Below are 21,974 nucleotides of genomic sequence, written 5' to 3'. Positions count from 1 at the left end.
AGAAGACCTACTGGGGCTTATGCTTTAGGTGAGGAATGAGGCCATGATGGGGATTTAGTGGTAGCTTGGGGAGAAGTAGCTCTACTGTAAGTTTTTTGACATGCCCGGAGGATAACAGGCTGCAGAAGAGAAAGGAAACGTGGAGGGTTGAGTTTGCTAAACTGAATGTCTATAGCTATGACTTTCCAGTTTGCCACTCCAGTTTTAGTGCTAATTAAGACAGTGGTCACGTCTTCAAAATAAAAATAAAATGGTGCCTACGTGGAAGGAATTTCATCAAAAGAATGCTGTATAATTGCTTTTTTCACCTAAAATTTGTTCTACTTTTTTGAATGTCTCCAAAGGCTGGATAGAGTGTAGTACAAGCTAACCAATATTTTAATTACAGATCGCTGAGCAGTTTTGAATCTGGAGAATTTGTTGAATGTACTGAGCAATTAGAATTGTTACCAGGAGAAAATATCAATCTACTTGCTGGAGGATCAAAGGAAAAAATAGGTATTTGAGATAATAATTTTAAAACGAAGGATTTTAATGGACAGGTTGTTTGAATATTTTTGGCTTAGTGCATTTTACTGGAAAATCTGGAATTTTTTTGTATGTTTATTGGGGCAGAGTGTGAAGCAAAAAATTAGGGCTGTTCTCTTTACATTTGATTTGACAATTGAAAAAGTTTAATTAGAATTAAGCAAGCTAAAAAAGGCTACTGTAATACTTCGATATTTATCTAGCCATTTTCTTTGAAACAGTACAAATAGTGTTTAAATATTTTTCTTGCTTGACATCTTGATATGGTTCATTAACTTCTTTATCACAAGGAACATTTTGTACAATGTTATGCTGAATAGTTAGTATTGTATTTTGTGTGTTAGCATTGATTTGCTAAATTCAGTAAGATTTGCCAAAAATAGGTCTAGATTTGCCCTTTTAAATAGTAGGTTGACCTACTGATTTTTGAACCTTTGAAAATAAACTCATTTTTGTGGGCCTGAGGTATTATTTTACGTGAAGAATTTTTATATATCTATCAGAAATGCTTAATCATAGTGACTAAACTTAATATGAAACTGCCTGAACTTAAATATGAAAGGAGGTATTCATTGGGTGATTATTTTTTAAAACTGTTAAGGTATCTTGTCACTCTTGTGACAAGCAAAAGTAACTTACTGGAACCTATTTAATTTCTGTAGATATGAAAAAACTGCTTCCTAACATGTTAAGTCCAGATCCAAGAGAACTTCAGAAATCCATTGAAGTTCAGTTGTTGAGAAGTTCTGTCTGTTTGGCAACTGCTTTAAACCACATAGAACAAGATCAGAAGTGGCAGGCTGTAACCGAGTAAGTTTACTCCTAAGGAGGTGAGTGTGTGCTCTGTGTGCTGCATGATGAATGTGTGCACTCTGGCGGGGGTGGGGCAGTTACCAGAGCACTGCACCGCAAGTCACGATAGCTTCATTTTAGTTGCAGAAGTCGTGGGATATGTGAATGCAGCTTGCCAACATACAGAGGTTGAAACTGAAATGAAACGTTTTATATCCCCAAAAGCATACATCTTGACTTGCTTACGTCATTTTACTTAGGAGCAGGCTTCTCCTTTTCCTTCCCCTGCTTTGGATGCCAGAGTAGTAGCGTCTTGTCAGACTGCTTTGTCCCTTCAGTGGTCACAAGTTGGAAAATACTATTTATTGATTAGCGATTAACACTCTGTTTCAGAAACGTGGTGAAGTACTTGAAGCAGACATCACGCATAGCTGTCGGGCCCCTGAGACTGTCTACCTTGACCGTGTCACAGTCTCTGCCGGTCCTGAGCACCTTGCAGCTGTACTGCTCTTCTGCTCTGGAGAACACGGTGTCCAGCAGGCTTTCGACAGAGGTGTGTGTATGTGCTTCTACCAGGATAGTCTTCTGAACATTAATAGGTTTTAGGAACAGAGACTGTTTTTTGCTTTCCAGGTAGCATTTGTATCATTTGTTGGACAAGCTAGTAAACCTGGAAATCTAAAATGCCATTTTCAGAAAATTTTCATTTGAGAAGTGTGTGAGGAAGATAAACTCTAAGATCTCAAGGATGGCTGATTGTCTAATTGTGTTGTTTTGTTTTTCTATTTTTGGAAGAGGCGTTGGGTATGTAAATACATACCAGATGATATAAATTTCAGACTTGACTGAAATGAAGACACTATGCCTCCTCCTCCAAAACAGGTTAAAGTTTAACCAAAGATGGGCCCTTTCCAAGGGAAATAACCTTTGAGAGTCTGTTTATGAAGCAGTGGTTTTATGTTTTTCTGTAATTTAGCTTCTGCTTTATAATAAACATGCTGTTTATTTTTTATAAAAATGTGCCTATTTTGTTGATAAATATATTGATAAGTTGGATTTAATTTGAAAAAAAATTTTTTCTTTTGGCAAAAAACAAAAAGAGTTTTTCTCTTAGAGTGTCTTCTCTTGTGATTAAAAGGTACAGAGAAAAAAAGGAAGAGTTTAATTGATAAACCTGGAATAGATAAAGTAGCTTACCTTCAGGAATGTAAGTGAGCTCAATCTACAAACAAATAAGGAGCCGTTTATGTTAAGCAGTTTTGGTTTTTATCTGGCAGGACTGTCTTATTCCACTCTTCAGTGAAGCTTTGCGTTCATGTAAACAGCATGATGTCAGGCCTTGGATGCAGGCATTAAGATACACCATGTACCAGAGTCAGTTGTTGGAGAAAATAAAAGGTAACTAGGTTGTTTTTATGTATTTATTTATTTATTGCTTTGTTAAGATATACTTACACATTTTAAGTGTATAGTATAGTTCATGAGTTTTCACATTTCTTCACCTGTGTAATCACCAGTACAATCAAGATATAGGAGGTTTATCTCACCCCAAAAGGTTTTCTTAGGCCTCTTCCCAGTCATTTCTCCCATCTGCCCTGCCATGGGCAACTGCTGATTTGCTTCCATCACTATAGATTATAGGCTTGTCTTTTCTATAAAGTTGTGTATAAATGGTGCAGTATGCTCTGTATCTGGCTGCTTTTGCTCAGCATTTTGTTTTTTAAGGTTCCCTATGTTGCACGTCAGTAGTGCCATCCTTCCTATAATTGAGTAGTGGTGTTCACTTTATATGGCAATTTATCTAGTGAGCCTTTGTTGGATGTTTGAATTGTTTTCAGTTTTGGGCTATTATATATAAAGCTGCTATGAAATTCATGTACAAATCTTTGGGTAGGCATTTGTTTGCCTTTCTCTTAAGTAAATGCCTAGGATTGGAATTATTGGGTCATATGGTTTAACTTTCAAAATAGTTTGGCAGTTTCTTATAAAGTGGTTGTACATTTTACATTTCTTCTGACATCTACATACTTGCTATTGTGGGTCTTCAATTTTAGTCACTGGAGTGAGTGTATGATAGTATTACTGTGGTTTTATTTGCATTTTCCCGATGGTTAATAATGTCGAGCATCTTTCCATTTGTGAAGTGACCACTGTAGATCGTATTTTGTAAGTGTTCAACTCTTGGCCATTTTTAATGAAGCCATAAGACTTGTTTACGAGTTCTGCATTCAAATTCTTTGTCCGATATGTTTTAAATATTCAAATGAGTAGTTAGAGAATTGGTATGTGTATAAACATTTACATGTCTCATTTTTGAGAAAAATAACATGTTAAAGGGATGTTAACAATTACTTTATTGCTTTAAAATGGAAACATTGCCAGAATTCTGTAGAATTTTAGTCAAAAATGTGATAGCTGCAGTTACTGAGTAAATGTGAGTATTGAATTTCTGGTAAACTAATGCTGGGATATTGACTTATACTGCAGGTTGATTACTGGCAACTGTGACTCACCTGGACCCTCAGTGCCAGATAGACCTGGGTTTGGATCATAGCTCAGCATTTGCAAATCGAGGGACCTTAGGGCAAGTCATCAAACTTCTGAGTCATTTAAATTCCTTTTCAGTTATGGGGATTGCCCCTCTCATGAAATTCTCATAAGGATTATAGGAGATGAGAAAAGGTATATAAAAGCCCTAGCACAGAGCATGGCATATAATAGGACAACAAATACCATCTCCTTTCCCGTTCTGAACAAGTTTTAAAATTGGGAAGGAAAAGTCAGCAAACCAGCAGTTACATGTGGAGACAGAACTTCACTGCTCCTCACTTTTCTTTCTTTATTCAGCAAGTGTTTATCAGGTATGTGCTTTAAGCCAGGTACTGTGTTTTAAGTTGAGATGTAATGGTGAATAAGACAAGCCTGTTTTCTGCATTCCTAGGACTAAAGGGATTCTAGAATCTTGCAGGGAAAACTGTCATCAGACAAGGAACAGCAATATGGTGTGCTGAATGGAAGTGCACATGTATGATGCTTAAAATAACACAAGGGCACCGATTTAATCCTAGAAATCAGAAAAGGACTTGGGGAGGAAGTAACATGTAAGCTGAGATGGAGGGGAAGTAGAGATGAGAAAGAAGGCAGACTTATTAGAGAAAATACCATATGTGAAGGCCAGCAGTCATAAGAAAAGATTCTCAGATGACTCATTTCACTAAAGGAAGAATGGGAAGAGACAATCTGGGTGAGATTGAGATTAGAAAGGAATGAAAGGCATCAGTGCTTTGCATAAGCCAAATTGAGGAGTTGGGGCTTTGTCAGAAGGGCTGTAGGAAGGCATGAAAGGAAGTATTTAGATTTACCTTTGTGTAAGATCAGTTCAGTTGCAAGCTGGAGAATGGATTAGAAGAGGCTAAGACTTGGGGCAGAGAGACCAGTTAGGCTGAAGTCCTGGCTAAACGTAATCAAGGTAGTAGCAGTAGCGACAGAAAAAAGCAGATAGGATATGAGGGTTGAAAGTAAAGTCTAAGATGACTTCCATGCACCTGCTCAGGTAGCCAGGTTGATCATATGCCTTTCCTTGAGAAAGAGAAAACAAGAGAAGGAAGTAAAAGATTTGGAGGGTGGTGGAGAATGGATTCTACGTGACACAGGTTAAAGTGCCCTTGAAATATCTAAATGTAGGTGACTGGTAGGCGAGTGGGACTCAGATGTCAGTTCTGGGCTAGAGATAAAGATTCAAGAGTCATCAGCATTTGTATGGTAATTGAAGCCACAGGAGCAGATGATATTGTCCAGGGAGAGTATGCAGAGTGAGAAGAGTAGAGAGCCTAGGACCGACCCCGAGGAACATCAATTTTAATGGATGGGTAGTGGACGAGAAGGAGACTGAGAAGGATTCTTCAGAAAGGTAGGATTAAACCAGGAGAGCATGGCACGGTAGAAGGGCAGAGGGTACTTACTCAAGAAGGGAGGATGGTCTAGTCTTACACTTATCCCCCATCCTTTGCCCTAGGCACTTTACTAAGAAGATTCAGAAACTATAAAGTTGATTTCTTAGAGTGTACGATTTTTACTTCTGTCTGCTCCGGTCTATACATTTATTTTAACAAACATTTGTTTATTGTATGCCAGGCACTATGCTAGCTGCTAGGAATTTAAAGATGATAAAAAAACAATTTATGTTTATTTAGGGAGGTGGTGGGGAAGGGCATAGTTGGGGAAGAATTTTTTTGCCCATGTTTCCGTGAAGTCTGTGATTAGACTGATCAGGGACTAACAAAACATTTTCTTCTCTCCAGAACAAACAGTTCCAATTAGAAGCCATCTCATGGAATTAGGTCTAACAGCAGCAAAATTTGCTAGAAAACGGGGGAATGTGTCACTTGCAACAAGACTGCTGGCACAGTGTAGTGAGGTTCAGCTGGGAAAGACCACCACTGCACAAGATTTAGTCCAGCATTTTAAAAAACTATCAACTCAAGGTCAAGTGGATGAAAAATGGGGGCCTGAACTTGACATTGAAAAAACCAAATTGCTATATACAGCAGGTTAGTAAAATGAATTATTGTTAATACTAGACTATAATAAAAATCATGTGTATGAGTGTTATTGTGTATGGTGTAAGGCGGTAGTGGAAAAGTTGATTTTTTTTTTTTTAACTGTTGCAGAACATTTTGAGTCCTGAATAATAAGTTATGTGTAATTGGCTTATCTCTATAATTTGGTGCTTTAAAAAGAGGTCATTTTGTTATTATTAAAGAAATGTTTTCAGAGATTATTGATTATCACTGAATTTATAATATTATTTTACCCTGAATGTCATTTGTTTGCTGGTAAGGCTTTTAAGGGCTTTTGGTTTTTCTACAGGCCAGTCAACACATGCGATGGAGATGTTGAGTTCTTGCGCCATATCTTTCTGCAAGTCTGCCAAAGCTGAACATGCTGTTGCCAAGTCAATTCTGACATTGGCCAAATGGATCCAGGCAGAATGGAAAGAAATTTCAGGGCAGCTGAAACAGGTTTACAGAGCTCAGCAGCAGCAGAACTTCACAGGTCTTTCTACTTTGTCTAAAAACATACTTGCTCTAATTGAACTACCATCTGTTAATACAATGGAAGAAGAGTACCCTCGGATCGAGAGTGAATCTACAGGTAGGATTTCATTCTATTAGCTTTAAAGTATTAATTTTAGAAGTTATTTTCCACTATATTAAAGTTTACAATGTTATGCTGGCTATAATTTGCCACAGAAACCGTCTCTGTGGAAATTTATTATATTTCCTCGAAGTGACTAAAGCACATTTCTCTAGCATCTAATACCACTGTGAAAGTCATTGAACCTCACCTCCCAGGCCATACTTCCCACCTCGCTAATTCAATGTGACTTAGATGTTTTTGCCGGCAGTAAGATCCTGCCCGTGATATCTGAAATTCCACCTTACACTAGGAAGAACAGAAAAGATGCAGAATAGTAGCCTTTGGTCCCCTTGAGTGGTGAAGCACAGAAACCACAGAAAGATTCAAGTTTTACATTCTGACACTAGTGCTAGGAACAGAAAAGGTACTCAGCAAATAGTGCAGTTAATTAATTCCGTCTTTGAGTGTTGTGGTGGACACCATTGTCCAGGTTTTACACATTGGGAGACAACTGACCTTTCTGCTAAAACATGAGAATTTTGTTCCTGTTGTTCATTTCATTGTTGTGAAGCCTGGAATTTTAAAATCTTAGAATGTTGATGGGAATGCCATTAGAAACTTAGGAGTATAACATCATTATTTTTTTCTCCACCATGGCAGTACACATTGGAGTTGGAGAACCTGACTTCATTTTGGGACAGTTGTATCACCTGTCTTCAGTGCAGGCACCTGAAGTAGCCAAATCTTGGGCAGCATTGGCTAGTTGGGCTTATAGGTGGGGCAGAAAGGTGGTTGACAATGCCAGGTATGTATGTTGAAATGTATTCATTTACTTTAATGCATTGCAAAATAGAGATTTTAAAATGTCTGCTGGCACAGTAAAATTTTGGTAGCTGAAATACTGATGACTTGTTTTATTTTTATAGTCAGGGAGAGGGTGTTCGTCTGCTGCCTAGAGAAAAATCTGAAGTTGAGAATCTGCTCCCAGACACTATAACTGAAGAAGAAAAAGAGAGAATATACGGTATTCTTGGTCAGGCTGTGTGTCGGCCGGCAGGGATTCAGGCAAGGAAAACATATGCAGTGTTTGGGGGAAATAAGTGTCAAGATCACTGTTCTAAATCATTGCTTTTGAGGAATTTGATCACATATTCTTGGTTAAATGTTTTCTTTCAAATAAAATTTTGATAAGATGAAAGTTAAAATATTTTTCTAAGAAGAATGATTTCTTAAGAAATCTGTCATTTCCTTAGGGTTCTGTTTAAAAAAGGTGAACTTCCTTTTATATAAGGTAGATTTCTCTCTTAGTTGCTCTTCTGACCAGAAATTAGGTTTTCAGTTAGAAAAATTTTAATTGGAAAATTAGCTTGGAAGCTTTTAAAATATCTAATGCCAGTATCTAAGCTTCATCCTACATATTCTGGATGGAATGTTTGTGTGTAGAGGGTCAGGGGATGTCTTTAAGCTTGCTAGGTTATTCTAATATACAGCCAGAGTTGAAAACTAGCAGGCTAGATGATCTGTAGGATTTACTCCCTCCCCTCTCAAAGTTCTCCCAGTTCTAGAATGCTACAGTTGTAGACTTACAAAAGAGTGGATTTTATTTGCTGAGCTGAAACCGTCTTGACTCAGTTCTTGCTCTGGACTTCAACATACGTCGCTGTCTGCCAGAGCCGGTGTTAAGTGCAAGCGCAGCACCGTGAAGAGAGCGAGGCAGGTCTGTGCGGGCAGAGTGTTGCACCTCGGAAGCGCTTGAAGTCCCAGCATCAGAATCTTTCATCTTTGCCCAATGCTTGTGTTCTCCTTCCTTAGCTACGTTAGTGAATATGTCATAAAGAGAAGCATATTTAACACTGATTTAGCGTGTGTAACACTCTCTGGAGTACTTGGTCTTTCAAAATGAGAATATGCTTACATATGACGGGAAAATTATGCACCCTTTTCCCTTTTCAGTTTGTGCTTAAAAATAGCATTTTTTGCCAATTTTCCTTCAGGATGAAGATATAACACTTCAGATAACAGAAAGTGAAGATAATGAGGAAGATGACATGGTTGAAGTTATCTGGCGTCAGTTAATATCAAGCTGCCCATGGCTCTCAGAGCTTGATGAAAGCGCAACAGAAGGAGTTATTAAAGTGTGGAGGAAAGTTGTGGATAGAATCTTCAGCCTGTACAAACTATCTTGTAGTGCGTACTTCACTTTCCTGAAGCTCAATGCTGGTCAGGTAGGTGGCACAGTGTTCTGTTCAGGGAAGTTTATTTGGAATTTCTTTTCTAGTGGGTGAAAACAGTATTCTGAATTGTTTTCTTATTTCTTCCTTTTGTCTTTCATCTTTAGATTCCTTTAGATGAAGATGACCCGAGGCTACATTTAAGTCACAGAGCGGAGCAGAGCACAGATGACGTAATTGTGATGGCCACATTGCGATTGCTCAGATTGCTTGTGAAACACGCTGGTGAGCTTAGACAGTATCTGGAACACGGCTTGGAAACAACACCTACTGCTCCATGGAGAGGTGATGATCTAAATAAAACGTTTCAGGAAAAATTATTTGTGGATGGGATTATATAAGACAAAAAAAAATAGTTCTATTGTAAACTGAATATACTTCAATAAAAATACATATATACAAGAAAAAAACCAGAGACCCCACAACAATGTAAACTGACCATACTTCAATAAACAAATAAATAAATAAATAAATGTATACACACACATACATATACGAAAAAAATAGTTCTTTTATGTTTACTATTTGAATGTTATGGAATAGCTGTATTAGTCCATAGGATACCCTGGACTGCTTGTTATACCACTTCCCTCCCTCCTTTCAGAGAGATGAAAGGCTGAGAGGTAGAAGCTTTTAATTTACAAAAGGGATTTTGAAGAGGGTGGTAAAATAAGTTTCAAAAAATTTCATATACCCTTCGTAAAAATTGTCTATGTCTGCCTCCTTTTATAGGCATTCACAGAAAAGACATTTCTCTGTAACATTTTTGAATTGCTCTAGATTTTGAGTACAGCTCTGTACCCTAACTAAACCTGCAGATCAAGAACTGTTGTGTATTGTTCTTTGTTATCACAGGGAGAAATTTGTGGCTCTTAGAACTCATGCTGACACATACTAAATTTTATCCTTTTGCATCCACTGTGTTGACAGTTTTTTAATAACTTTAAAGTATTTTTCTTTCTTCTTATCCTGAAGGAATTATTCCACAACTTTTCTCACGCTTAAACCACCCTGAAGTGTATGTGCGCCAAAGTATTTGTAACCTTCTCTGCCGCGTGGCTCAGGATTCCCCACATCTCATATTGTATCCTGCAATAGTGGGCACCATATCGCTTAGTAGTGAATCACAGGCTTCAGGTACGGACTATTAAAATACTGCTACTTTAAGTATAAATTAGTTTGCAAATAATGTTTTGTTAGGTAAAATTTTTTGAGCTTTATGTTCCAGAATTGATAGAGCTTGTAGTTTTTTTCCAATAATAATAACAGTTATTGAGCGAGTGCCTGCTATGTCTGGTGGTAGGATATGTGCTTTACACAATATCTTCAGTCGCACAATAACCCACCAAGGCTTGGAGACATTGAGTCACTCTCTCAGGTTCGCTGAGCTGAGTAACTGGCAGATAAGGATTGAAACCAAGTTCTGGGGTCTGGATGGGAGAACACTTTATTTGTTTGTTGTCATTATCTTTTCCCCTGTTTATCTCCTATTAGCTTATAATATTAATAAAGATAAAAGCTCAACCTTTATAAAGTCAAAATGTCAATGATGTTTAGTCAGGTTAGTGTACAAAAGGCAAATTGGTTTAATGAGTGCTCTGGAACCAAATAGGTTATTGTTTTCTCTAAATCAAGGTATGTGTGTGGGAGAAACAGCCAATGTATACCTTATTCTCCCATGTTATTATAGGAAATAAGTTTTCCTCTGCAATTCCAACTTTACTTGGCAATATTCAAGGAGAAGAATTGCTCGTTTCTGAATGTGAGGGAGGAAGTCCTCCTGCTTCTCAAGATAGCAATAAGGATGAACCTAAAAGCGGGTTAAATGAAGACCAAGCCATGATGCAGGATTGCTACAGCAAAATTGTAGATAAACTATCCTCTGCAAACCCAACTATGGTGTTACAGGTACAGAAAGCCCCAACTCTTTTTATTATAACGAACTCCTTCCTTCCCTCTAAATCAAACAAACAAATAAACAAAAAAATCCCCACCTAAAAACAAAACCCTTAAAAACGATCCTGGAAATTATATTTGAGGACCAAAGCTTTAAAAAAAATTCAAAATCGATTTTATATATCTGTACTGGTAGAATTACTAATCAGGGTTCTCTAACTGGATAATGAACAAAACATGCAAACATTTCACTTGCAATTTCCAGTGTTTGCAGAACTGTTCTATGTGCAAACTTGTAGATGAGCATATTTGAATGTGCCCTGTGTACAGGTTCAGATGCTTGTGGCTGAGCTGCGCAGGGTCACTGTTCTCTGGGATGAGCTCTGGTTGGGAGTTCTCTTACAGCAACACATGTATGTCCTGAGACGAATTCAGCAGCTCGAAGACGAGGTGAAGAGAGTCCAGAACAACAACACCTTACGCAAGTATGTTTCCAAACACTTACACTTCAGAAAAGTAGCTGCCCCCCACCCCATGTAAAATGCATATAGCATAAAGTTTGCCATTTTAACCGATTTTAAGTGTTCAATTCAGTTGCAGTAAGTATATTCGGTGTTGTGCAGGCATCACCACTGTCCAGTTCCAGAACTGATTCTTCATCCCAAACAGCAGTTCTGTATCCATTTAACGGTACTTCTCCATTCTCCTCTAACCCCAGCCCCTAGTTACTGCTGCTCTGCTTTCTTTATGAATTTGACTGCTCTAAGTACCATGTGTGACTGGAATCATGCAGTATTTGTCCTTTTGTGTCTGGCTTATTTCACTTATAATGTCTTCAATGTTCATTCCATGTTGTAGCATGTATCAAAATTTCCTTCCTTTTTAAAAATGCTGAATAACACTCCATTGAGTGGATGTACCACATTTTATTTGTGCACTCACCTGTCAGTAGATCCTCACCTTTATTTTGGCTGTGGTAAAGAATGCTTCTGTGAACATTGGTCTACAAGTATCTGTTTGAGTCCCTGCTTTCAGTTATTTTGTGTGTATGTGTGCGCACGTGAGTGCCAGTGGATTTGCTGGGTCGTATGGTAATTCTGTGTTTAACTTGTAGAGGAACTGCCAAAATGTTTTCCACAGTGGCTGCACCATTTTATATTCCCACCAAGAGTGCACAGGGGTTCTAATTGCTCCGTATCCGGGCCAAGATTTTTTTTTTCCTGGTAGTAGCATCCTAATGTGTCTGAAATGGTATCTTGTGGCTTTGATTTTCATTTCCCTGACGATTAATTATGTTGAGCGTCTTTTCGTGTGCCTTTTGACCATTTGTGTATCTTCTTTGCAGAAGTGTTTATTCGAATCTTTTGCCCATTTTTGAGTTGTTGTTGCTGTTGTTATTGATTTTTAAGAGCTTTCTATATATTTTGGGTATTCTCTTATCAGATACATAACTTGCAAATATTTTTTCCCATTTTGTGCATTGTCTTCACTCTCTTGATAGTGTCTTTTGATGCACATAAGTTTTTAGTGTTGATGTAGCCAAACTTATCTATTTTTTTCTTTTTTTGTCTGTGCTTCATGTCATGTATAAGAAATCATTGCCAGATCCAGTGTCAAGAAGCCTTTTCCCTCTGTTTTCTTCTAAGAGTTTTAAATAAAGTCCTAGATCTTACATTAAGGTCTTTGATCCATTTTGACTTGTTTTTTGCATATAGTATAAGGTAAGAGTCCAGCTTCCTTCTTTTTTGTAAGTGGATATCCAGTCTTCCTAGTACCACTTGTTGAAAAGAGAAGCTGCTTCTTTTATATGCTGGATTCTTTACTGTTTAAGTTATTTTGCTAATGTTTTATTACTTTATTTTGACAATTCTTTGTTACTGCTTACTTACATATGACAATTTAAATTGTTCCTTGTTTGTATTAAACTCTTCATGTCTTTCTGGTCAGAGAAGAGAAGATTGCGATCATGCGGGAGAAGCACACGGCTTTGATGAAGCCCATTGTGTTTGCGTTGGAGCATGTGAGGAGCATCACAGCGGCCCCTGCAGAAACGCCTCATGAAAAGTGGTTTCAGGATAACTATGGTGATGCGATTGAAAATGCCCTAGAAAAACTAAAGACTCCATCAAACCCTGCAAAGCCTGGAAGCAGCTGGATTCCATTTAAAGAGGTATGGAAAAATCTCAAGAATGCTACTGAAATGGGAAATTCCCTCGGATATAAAATTTAAGTAAGGGGGCTCTTTTCCTTAGAATATAAGAGAAGATTTTATAAGCCTGTGGAAGGCAGCCAGTGACCAGTTGCTTGTAAGGAATTCCTTATTTTGAGAATTTGAGGGTGAGTGAGCCTAGGGTGGTTAACTTTTATCTCTTGAGGATTCACACCAGGGAAGGATACACTGTAAGAAATTAGACAAAAAGGGGGCTCTGGCTTTGAGCTAAATATTGACTGCCTGCTGTATTCCTCTTATAAAAGATTAAGAAATTTAATCTTGTGCATACGTAGTTTTTCATGGCGAACAGGGATTTAGTATTTCTAACAGACAAAATACTCACGTATAATGATGTCAGCTTCTGTATATATATATATATATATATATATATATATATATATATATATATATATGTATATATTTTGACAGCAGTTCTGCATAGGCTATTTGGGAGATGATTAGTGTATTTAAATATTTGAGAATCCTTGTCTTTTACGTTTTTGTCCCCTTAATTCTGTATTTCCTTTGGTTTTTGTCTGTTGAAGCAAAAGCACCACCAGTTGGGGGAGCTATTTATTACCTGTAACTTTTTCTTTTTCTTGCCTCTTCTTTTTCTATCCCATACTTTTATTTCTCTTAATTGATTTCCTTACTTTAGTAATGAGAAAACTATTAAAAGATACAGTTTAGAGACAAAAAGTACACCTGACTTTAACCAGTCTAGAGAAAAGGCTAAATTCAGAAGAAACGGCTAGAAGCACTAGACAAGAACACTGACATGTAAGATGAAATTTATTACGTGTTGCCTAGCCAAAACTTGTTTCCTCGTGTTTCAGCAGTAGGTTTTTGCTTCTTTGTCTTCTTAGTAAATCAACTAAGAAACACAGAGGAGGAGACAGGAGGAATACTTTTTAAAAAGTGTGTGTGTGTGTGTGTGTGTGTGTGTGTGTGTGTGTTTGAGAAATAAGTCATAGAGAAAAAATTTAGAAGTCCCATGTCCCTCCGTAATTATATTTCCTTCTCCACAACCACTATTCTGAGTTTTGAATTCATCATTATTTACTTTTTGAAAAATAATTTTGTTGATACATTTTTAAGTGGTGTGTTGTTTAGATTCCCCTGTTTTTCAGCTTCATATAAATGAGCTTATTTTATATGTGCATGTCTGTGTTTATTACTTCCATAGTTGTTGGATCAGCATTAGGTCCCCCTGCAAATGATTCATCCATATTTTCTACGCAGCTAAACATTGATGAATTATGGGAAAATACCACAGTTTATCCACTGCCCTGTCAGTGGATACTTGGGGTATTTCCAGTTGTCTTTTTCCTTTTATGAACACAGGTTGTAAGCATTGATTAAAACATTTTCACATAAAAGCAGAGCCCGGAGTTCATTAATTAGGTGTAGGTTATTGGATTAGCTACAAGCAGGGATACAATTATACATGTGACCCACTCCCTGTGAGTTATTAGAAGGGATTGTGGTGGGTTTTTTTTTTTTCTTTTCTTTTTTTTGCATATTTCAAGTGGTCAGAGCTCTAAATTGTTAACAGCTTTTTAAATGGCTTTCTAAGGGTGTGTACCTGACAGCCATCAGCTGGCTATGGCTTTTGCTCTACTGCAAGGACTGAAGTGACTTGTTTTGGCATTGATTGGACATAGCTTAATAATGGGGAATTAGTGTGCTACAAGCCTTGAATCTTGTGTTTACAGTAGTGATTTCCTTCTATCTGCCGTGATTTCGTTGCTGTTTGTACAGAGGAGGAGGGAGAGGTCTGAACAAAGTAGAAATTACCTGGAGTGTATCAGCACACCAGTGTTTCCCCTCTCAGGATGGCTCAAATATGTAACATCAAGTTAAATGTAGAAGCTAGACAAGAGGTGTTTGGTATTTTAAATTTATCTTTATGCCAAATTCAATGCAGAGGAAAGTAAGTGTTGCAATGATAATGTAAACTTTTCCCATCTTAAATGCAGATAATGCTGAGTTTGCAACAGCGGGCACAGAAACGTGCAAGTTACATCTTGCGTCTTGAAGAAATCAGTCCGTGGCTGGCTGCCATGACTAACACTGAAATTGCTCTTCCTGGAGAAGTCTCAGCCAGAGACACTGTCACAATCCACAGCGTGGGTGGAACCATTACAATCTTACCTACCAAAACCAAGCCAAAGAAACTTCTCTTTCTAGGATCAGATGGGAAGAGCTACCCTTATCTTTTCAAAGGTGGGATTTAAAAGAAGAACATTAGTGTGGTTATTAATGCTGTGTGTGTGTGTGTGTGTGTGTGTGTGGGTGGGTGGGTGGTGTGGTGTGAGGTGGACTTCTGTATGTCGTAAACAGCCTGGAGTGTCCTGTGTTTTGATGGAAGTTATTGGAGGCTGTGCCGTAAAATTTTCCATTCCCTCCTCTCTTTTGCTTATGAATTTATACAAGCAGAGCACCTGAGGTACAGTTAATAATGCTAGTATCTAATACTTTGTGACTGAACAGAATGTTCTCTACTGCTCTTAGTGTGCCTCTTTGGTTGTCAGTTCTTGACTGCTGTTGCTAATTGAGAGGGGCATAAAAAGTGGGGTTTCCAGTCCCATCTCCATTGCACTTCACCCCATTTGGTCACCTGCTTTAGCTACTTTAATTTTGTTTCCACAGGATTGGAGGATTTACATCTGGATGAGAGAATAATGCAGTTTCTATCCATTGTGAATACCATGTTTGCTACAATCAATCGCCAGGAAACACCCCGTTTCCACGCTCGACACTATTCTGTCACACCACTAGGAACTCGATCAGGACTGATCCAGTGGGTGGATGGAGCCACTCCCTTGTTTGGTCTTTACAAACGATGGCAGCAGCGGGAAGCCGCCTTACAAGTACAAAAGGTTGATTAAAATTAAAATAAGTACTCCTATTTGAATGTTCATAATCAAGTCTATTTATTAGTCTGTTTTCTGTTATACATGAAATATTTCTAGGCTTGTTGCACTTGAGCATTTTTGCAAGTTTGTAAGAATTAAGGAAGGAGTAGATACAACTTTAAATTTGGAGTTAATCATTGTGGCATCCTGTTTTGTACCTGTTAAATTTATACTTTGATTTGGACCAGTTTTTTAGAATTCGTTTTAGCTAAGTTTCTGAGTATTTAGTATATGATAGGAGTAGTACTAAGTGTTACGGAGATGAAGATACATTTTTAAATAGCCTCAACTTCAGGTTCCCACATCTAGACAAATAAAGTGATTCTAAGTAGGGTAAGTATGGGAAGGAGCAAGAGTTTCAAAGGAGTCAGATTTTTTATGTAGGCATAGGAGACTATAGGACAATTACTGAAGGGTAAATCGGAGATGGAATTGGGGAAGGGCTATCTAAAAGTTTGTCTAAGGTGTTTCTGAATATGTTATAATTGATAATTAAGTCACATTGGTGAAGAATGAACTTTGTGCATAAGTGAATGATAAATTTTAAACAGAATTGTATGTTACAAAGAAGAATGTAACTTGGATGTTGAGTTTGAATTGAACTTCAAGAAAGTAGAACAGTGGACCAAATTTTCAGTAAAGTGATAGTATCTGATTAAGAGAAGGATAACGTAGACGGTAAGAAAGATCCGTAGTTCAGAAGAGTTGGCTGCATGATGCATGAAATTTGGATGGCTAGGTGGAGAATGCTGTTGAAAAAATGAAATTTTAGAATACTGTTTTACAGTCAAAGTGATCTTTATACTCATTTAACTAAAGCTGATCTTTCCTTTAAAGAAAAATTTTTTTTTTAAAGGCCCAAGATTCTTACCAAACTCCTCAGAATCCTGGAATTGTGCCCCGTCCTAGTGAACTTTATTATAGTAAAATTGGTCCTGCTTTGAAAGCAGTTGGACTTAGTCTGGATGTGTCCCGACGGGATTGGCCTCTTCACGTAATGAAGGCAGTGCTAGAAGAGTTAATGGAGGCCACACCCCCAAATCTCCTTGCTAAAGAGCTTTGGTCTTCTTGTACCACCCCTGATGAATGGTGGAGAGTCACACAGGTGTGTGTTTTGTTTTGGACTGTCATCAATGTTATTGCTTCTTTGCCTGCTTCCTGTCTTGTCTTGTTCACTCCTCTTGCTTTACTCCAGATTTGGTAGTTTAAGATGTGTATTTGAATCTTACATTATGCTTTTTTTTATAAGGCTTGGCCATGACTGTATGAGGGCAAAATGGAGGGGGTTATGGATGAAATGAAAAGGAGAGTAGAAACTTTAGAAAGGGAAAAACTAGAGAGAGGCTGAAGAATAGTTGTTTTGTTTTTTTAAATCCTTCATTCTGATAATGATTAAGTAGGACCTTGGTGTTGTATGCAGCTGGTCAGTGACCACATGCTGCGTCTCTGAAGACTGCTAGCTATTTATTTAGAAATAGGGAGTAGGATTATGGAGATTTGTAAACACTTTAGAGAATCAAGCCCATGGTGGAAAGAAATTTACTAATGCTGCTTAACTTGCTCCCCCAACCCCTCTTCTTTAGTCCTATGCCAGATCTACTGCAGTCATGTCTATGGTCGGATACATAATTGGCCTTGGAGATAGACATCTGGATAATGTCCTCATAGATATGACGACTGGAGAGGTTGTTCACATAGATTACAATGTTTGCTTTGAAAAAGGTAAAATTAAACTGGATTTTTTATATGAGGGTCAAGTGTATTTTGGTGAAAGGACAAAAATATAATGATTTGTCTTTTGAAGGTAAAAGCCTTAGAGTTCCTGAGAAAGTACCTTTTCGAATGACACAGAACATTGAGACAGCACTGGGTGTGACTGGAGTGGAAGGTGTTTTTAGGCTTTCATGTGAGCAGGTATGTGGTTTCTCTTACAGCTCTTAGTATACCTGTTAAAGTAACAAGTTTTGTGGAATGAAAAAGTACATTTTAATGAGGAAACTTGTGATAAAACATTTAAAACTCTTCTGGAAACAGGTTCTACACATTATGCGGCGTGGCAGAGAGACTCTGCTGACGCTGCTGGAGGCCTTTGTGTATGACCCCCTGGTGGACTGGACAGCTGGGGGCGAGGCCGGGTTTGCTGGTGCCGTCTATGGTGGAGGGGGCCAGCAGGCCGAGAGCAAGCAGAGCAAGAGAGAGATGGAACGAGAGATCACCCGCAGCCTTTTTTCTTCAAGAGTAGCTGAAATTAAGGTGAAGCTAATGATAATAAGTCGTCATTATCTTTCTGTTAATAGAATGAACATGTCCATAAAAAGTTGAGTAAAACTTTTTCTGAAAATTGTTTTTGCAAGACTGTAGTATATAATATTTAAATGGCAGTGCAATAGGGCAGTCTCCTGTCATCTTTTATTAAGAAATGCTCCCATGCAAAGACATACAGTCATACTCACACTTAGGAGGTGGTTAATGATTTGAAAAAATTATACCTTTTTTAATAGACTGAAATGTGTTTACCAGTGACTATTTTAAGTGTTCTTTAATTGGGTAGCCTCCCTGCTTCTTGATTTTAACATCCTGGTAGCCAGTGATGCTAATCTTGTTTTGTGTGGTGTGGTGGTAACTATGTTATCGTGGAATTGAGTCTTCATTCATGGCCGGGTGAATTGAACGCATTAGTATTTTTGTAAAAATATAGGTGATGCCATCCACTCCTCAGGGCTTTGTTGAGATTTAAATAGAATAATAAGTGCAGGATGTCCTTCTAACATAATCAGACACCATCTGACAGGCACCATCATATCTCAAAGTTGGCGCTGTAAGAATCTTCCTAACCATAATGTTTGTTTACAGGTGAACTGGTTTAAGAATAGGGATGAGATGCTGGTTGTACTTCCCAAGCTGGACAGCAGCTTAGATGAATACCTGAGCTTGCAAGAGCAACTGACAGATGTGGAAAAGCTGCAGGGCAAACTGCTGGAAGAAATCGAATTTCTAGAAGGAGCTGAAGGAGTGGATCATCCTTCTCACACTCTGCAACACAGGTTTAAAACAAGTGTTGAGCTCTTATTTCTAAATATATACCATTAAGGCGAATTTTCATATAAGTGTAAATATTGTCAACTTGAATTAGAATTATTATAGTAAGTCACATAGGTAGATAAAGCTCTCCCAAGAACTGCAGTTTCATAGTGTTAATAAAGCAGAATTCACTTAAATTTTCTGCTTTATTGTACTTAATTGTTTGAGAAATGGGAGATGGTGGACATAGTAGTAAGCATACTGGACTTGGATTCAGAAAATGTGGGGTTTGGTTTTCTCTCTACAGTTTGTATCTGGATCCTTATTCATTTGTACAATGGCAGTGATTTTGTCTACTTGGCTGAATTATTTTTGAGCAATAAACTAAGAGTGATATAAGTGAATGAGCCTTACACAGAGTAGGTACTCAGCTCAATGAAGGGTAGTTAAAAGTGCAAGTGCCAAACACCACAGAAGACTCTGAGATTACAGAGATTTGTCAAGTCTCAGTCTTCCACACTTCAAATAGTTCAAATGCTGGCAAGTGTGGTAGAGTTTTGTTTCAAATGTTGTGAGTATATAGTTAGGGAACTGTAGGGTTAGGAAAAACCAGGGAAAGGAAAGGACATTTGAGCAGTGCCCTCAAGATTGAAAGGGAGCTTATCAGGCAGTCCAGGTGTGAGCAGAATATCCTTTCAGGGTTATGAAAGTACACAGAAGGAAGAACAGCAGCTGATTTTTAAATCTCTCCCTCTCCCCATTAGGTATTCTGAGCACACTCAACTACAGACTCAGCAAAGAGCTGTTCAGGAAGCAATCCAGGTGAAGCTGAATGAGTTTGAACAGTGGATAACTCATTACCAGGCTGCTTTCAGTAATTTAGAAGCAACACAGCTGGCAAGTTTGCTTCAGGAGATAAGCACACAAATGGACCTTGGTATGGGTTGACTTATTTTAGATGCACATGTGAGCATGTTGTGTATTTATGTGTGGGGTTCTGCTTTGTTCTCCCGTTCAGTGACTGCTGATTGGAAATGATTTCACTGTCATTAATAATTATCTCTTACCAAAAGGTCCTCCAAGCTATGTGCCAGCAACAGCCTTTCTGCAGAATGCTGGCCAGGCCCATTTGATTAGCCAGTGTGAGCAGCTGGAGGGGGAAGTTGGCGCCCTCCTGCAGCAGAGGCGCACAGTGCTACGAGGCTGTCTGGAGCAGCTGCATCACTATGCAACCGTAGCTCTGCAGTATCCAAAGGCCATATTTCAGAAACATCGAATTGAGCAGTGGAAGACCTGGATGGAAGAGCTCATCTGTAACACCACGGTAGAGCGCTGTCAGGAACTCTACAGGAAGTAAGTTGATAGCTGTCTGTTTTCTTTACTTCTAATCGGGACTAGAAACAAAGTTGTGTTCAGATTTTTAGCTGCATAATATTCTATTTTTCTGAAGGAAATGGTTGATAGATGGAATTTGGGTGGAGTTACTTTTCTCTTGATTTTAAGAGGATTTGAGCTCATGTTTTCCTTTATAAGACAGTGTGTTTCTTCCTAATTAATGAAAATGTATCCCAGTGTTAGAGTGGGGCATCAGGGTAAAGAGAGCTGAATTGAAACATTGACTCTGTCACTCACTAACAAGTCATCCTAGGAAGTTACCTTCACTTTTGAGACCTTATCTGTAAAATGGAAATAATGATTTCTACTCTTCAGGGATTGGGGATCAAATGCAGTATCACATGTTATCTTTTTTAATATTTTGTCAAATGTGAACTTTATTTACAAGCACCTCTTTCCATTTTTATAGATATGAAATGCAGTATGCACCCCAGCCACCCCCAACAGTGTGTCAGTTCATCACTGCCACCGAGATGACCCTGCAGCGGTATGCAGCAGACATAAACAGCAGACTTATTAGACAGGTGGAACGCTTGAAACAGGAAGCTGTCACTGTACCTGTTTGTGAAGATCAGTTGAAAGAAATTGAACGTTGCATCAAAGTTTTCCTTCACGAGAATGGAGAAGAAGGCTCTTTGAGTCTAGCAAGTGTTATTATTTCTGCCCTTTGTACCCTCACAAGGTGAGTTAGCTGACCTCATTTTGAGATGCTTTCACTGTCTTGTAAACATTGATGCTTATTGAGACGTCATGTGTGCTTTGTTTAATCCCAAACTTAAGATATCTTTTTATTTTCAGTAGTTTTGCCCAGTGTAGGAATGCTTTATTTCCCTTCAGATTTTGAGATATCTTTCATTTGTGTGTTTAGCTAAGTCCGTTTGACTATACAAGTATTTATTGCATTCAGGCGTAACCTGATGATGGAAGGTGCAGCTTCGAGTGCTGGAGAGCAGCTGGTTGATCTGACGTCTCGGGATGGAGCCTGGTTCTTGGAGGAGCTCTGCAGTATGAGCGGAAATGTCACTTGCCTGGTCCAGTTACTGAAGCAGTGTCACCTAGTGCCACAGGACTTAGATATTCCAAACCCTATGGAAGCATCTGAGGCAGTTCACTTAGCTAATGGAGTGTACACCTCACTTCAGGTGAACAAACATAGCTTACATTTTATAAATTTGTTTTAGATATTGGATATTGTATTTCTCATCTCTGGTTCAGAAAAGCAGTTTGACTGCATCCCCCCCTCAAAGACTTTTTATTTTGAAATAATTTTTACAATTACAGAAAAATTACTAAAGTAATACAAGTTACTAAAGTAATACAGAGTTCTCTACAGTTTCCTTTATGTTAACATCTTATGTAACTATAATGCAAATACCAAAAGTAGGAACATCTTATATAACTATAATACAAATACCAAAAGTAGGAAATTAATCCTTGTACAATATTGTTAACTCAACCACCGACTTTCTTCAGATTTTGTCATTTTTTAATACTAATACCCTTTTTATGTTCCAGGGTCCAATCTAAGACCCCACATTGTGTTTAGTTGGCATGGCTCCTTAGTCTCCTCCAGGCAGCTCCTCAGTCTTTTCCTGTCTTTCATTATCTTTACACTTTTGAAGAGTCTTGGTCATTTATTTTGTAGAGTGTCCCTCAGTTTGGTTTTGTCTAATGTTTTCTTACGATTAGGTTTATGTTGTGCATTTTTGTTGATACGACAGAAATGTATATGCCTTTCTCAGTAGTCCATCATATGAAGGGCTGCATGATATGACCCACTGTTTTTGATGTTACTCTTGATCACTTGGTTAAGGTGGTGTCTGCTGGGATTCTCTAATGTAA

The 21,974-nt window shown here is 38.1% G+C and overlaps 1 protein-coding gene across 3 annotated transcripts in view; it reads left to right on the top strand.

Annotated features, from left to right (window-relative positions):
* The window catches only part of SMG1 (SMG1 nonsense mediated mRNA decay associated PI3K related kinase), an 88,103-nt gene that overhangs the window by 48,982 nt on the left and 17,147 nt on the right, over positions 1-21,974 (top strand). For all 3 annotated transcript variants that reach the window (XM_031433147.2, XM_031433146.2, XM_031433148.2), the window contains 25 exons: positions 389-498; positions 1,191-1,338; positions 1,714-1,873; positions 2,598-2,718; positions 5,622-5,870; positions 6,190-6,474; positions 7,120-7,264; positions 7,386-7,524; positions 8,454-8,684; positions 8,798-8,975; positions 9,666-9,827; positions 10,381-10,598; positions 10,917-11,071; positions 12,534-12,756; positions 14,778-15,024; positions 15,451-15,680; positions 16,573-16,821; positions 17,300-17,438; positions 17,521-17,630; positions 17,751-17,969; positions 18,570-18,760; positions 19,502-19,674; positions 19,811-20,090; positions 20,542-20,814; positions 21,040-21,274. In XM_031433147.2, the coding sequence (XP_031289007.2) occupies positions 389-498; positions 1,191-1,338; positions 1,714-1,873; positions 2,598-2,718; positions 5,622-5,870; positions 6,190-6,474; positions 7,120-7,264; positions 7,386-7,524; positions 8,454-8,684; positions 8,798-8,975; positions 9,666-9,827; positions 10,381-10,598; positions 10,917-11,071; positions 12,534-12,756; positions 14,778-15,024; positions 15,451-15,680; positions 16,573-16,821; positions 17,300-17,438; positions 17,521-17,630; positions 17,751-17,969; positions 18,570-18,760; positions 19,502-19,674; positions 19,811-20,090; positions 20,542-20,814; positions 21,040-21,274 (4,870 nt within the window). The remainder of the gene's footprint in view (positions 1-388; positions 499-1,190; positions 1,339-1,713; positions 1,874-2,597; positions 2,719-5,621; positions 5,871-6,189; positions 6,475-7,119; positions 7,265-7,385; positions 7,525-8,453; positions 8,685-8,797; positions 8,976-9,665; positions 9,828-10,380; positions 10,599-10,916; positions 11,072-12,533; positions 12,757-14,777; positions 15,025-15,450; positions 15,681-16,572; positions 16,822-17,299; positions 17,439-17,520; positions 17,631-17,750; positions 17,970-18,569; positions 18,761-19,501; positions 19,675-19,810; positions 20,091-20,541; positions 20,815-21,039; positions 21,275-21,974) is intronic.

Source organism: Camelus dromedarius, chromosome 24, assembly GCF_036321535.1.
Source record: "Camelus dromedarius isolate mCamDro1 chromosome 24, mCamDro1.pat, whole genome shotgun sequence".
NCBI lineage: Eukaryota > Metazoa > Chordata > Mammalia > Artiodactyla > Camelidae > Camelus > Camelus dromedarius.
The sequence above is the reverse complement of the archived record's forward strand: the minus strand, read 5'-3'. Positions and strand labels throughout refer to the sequence as shown.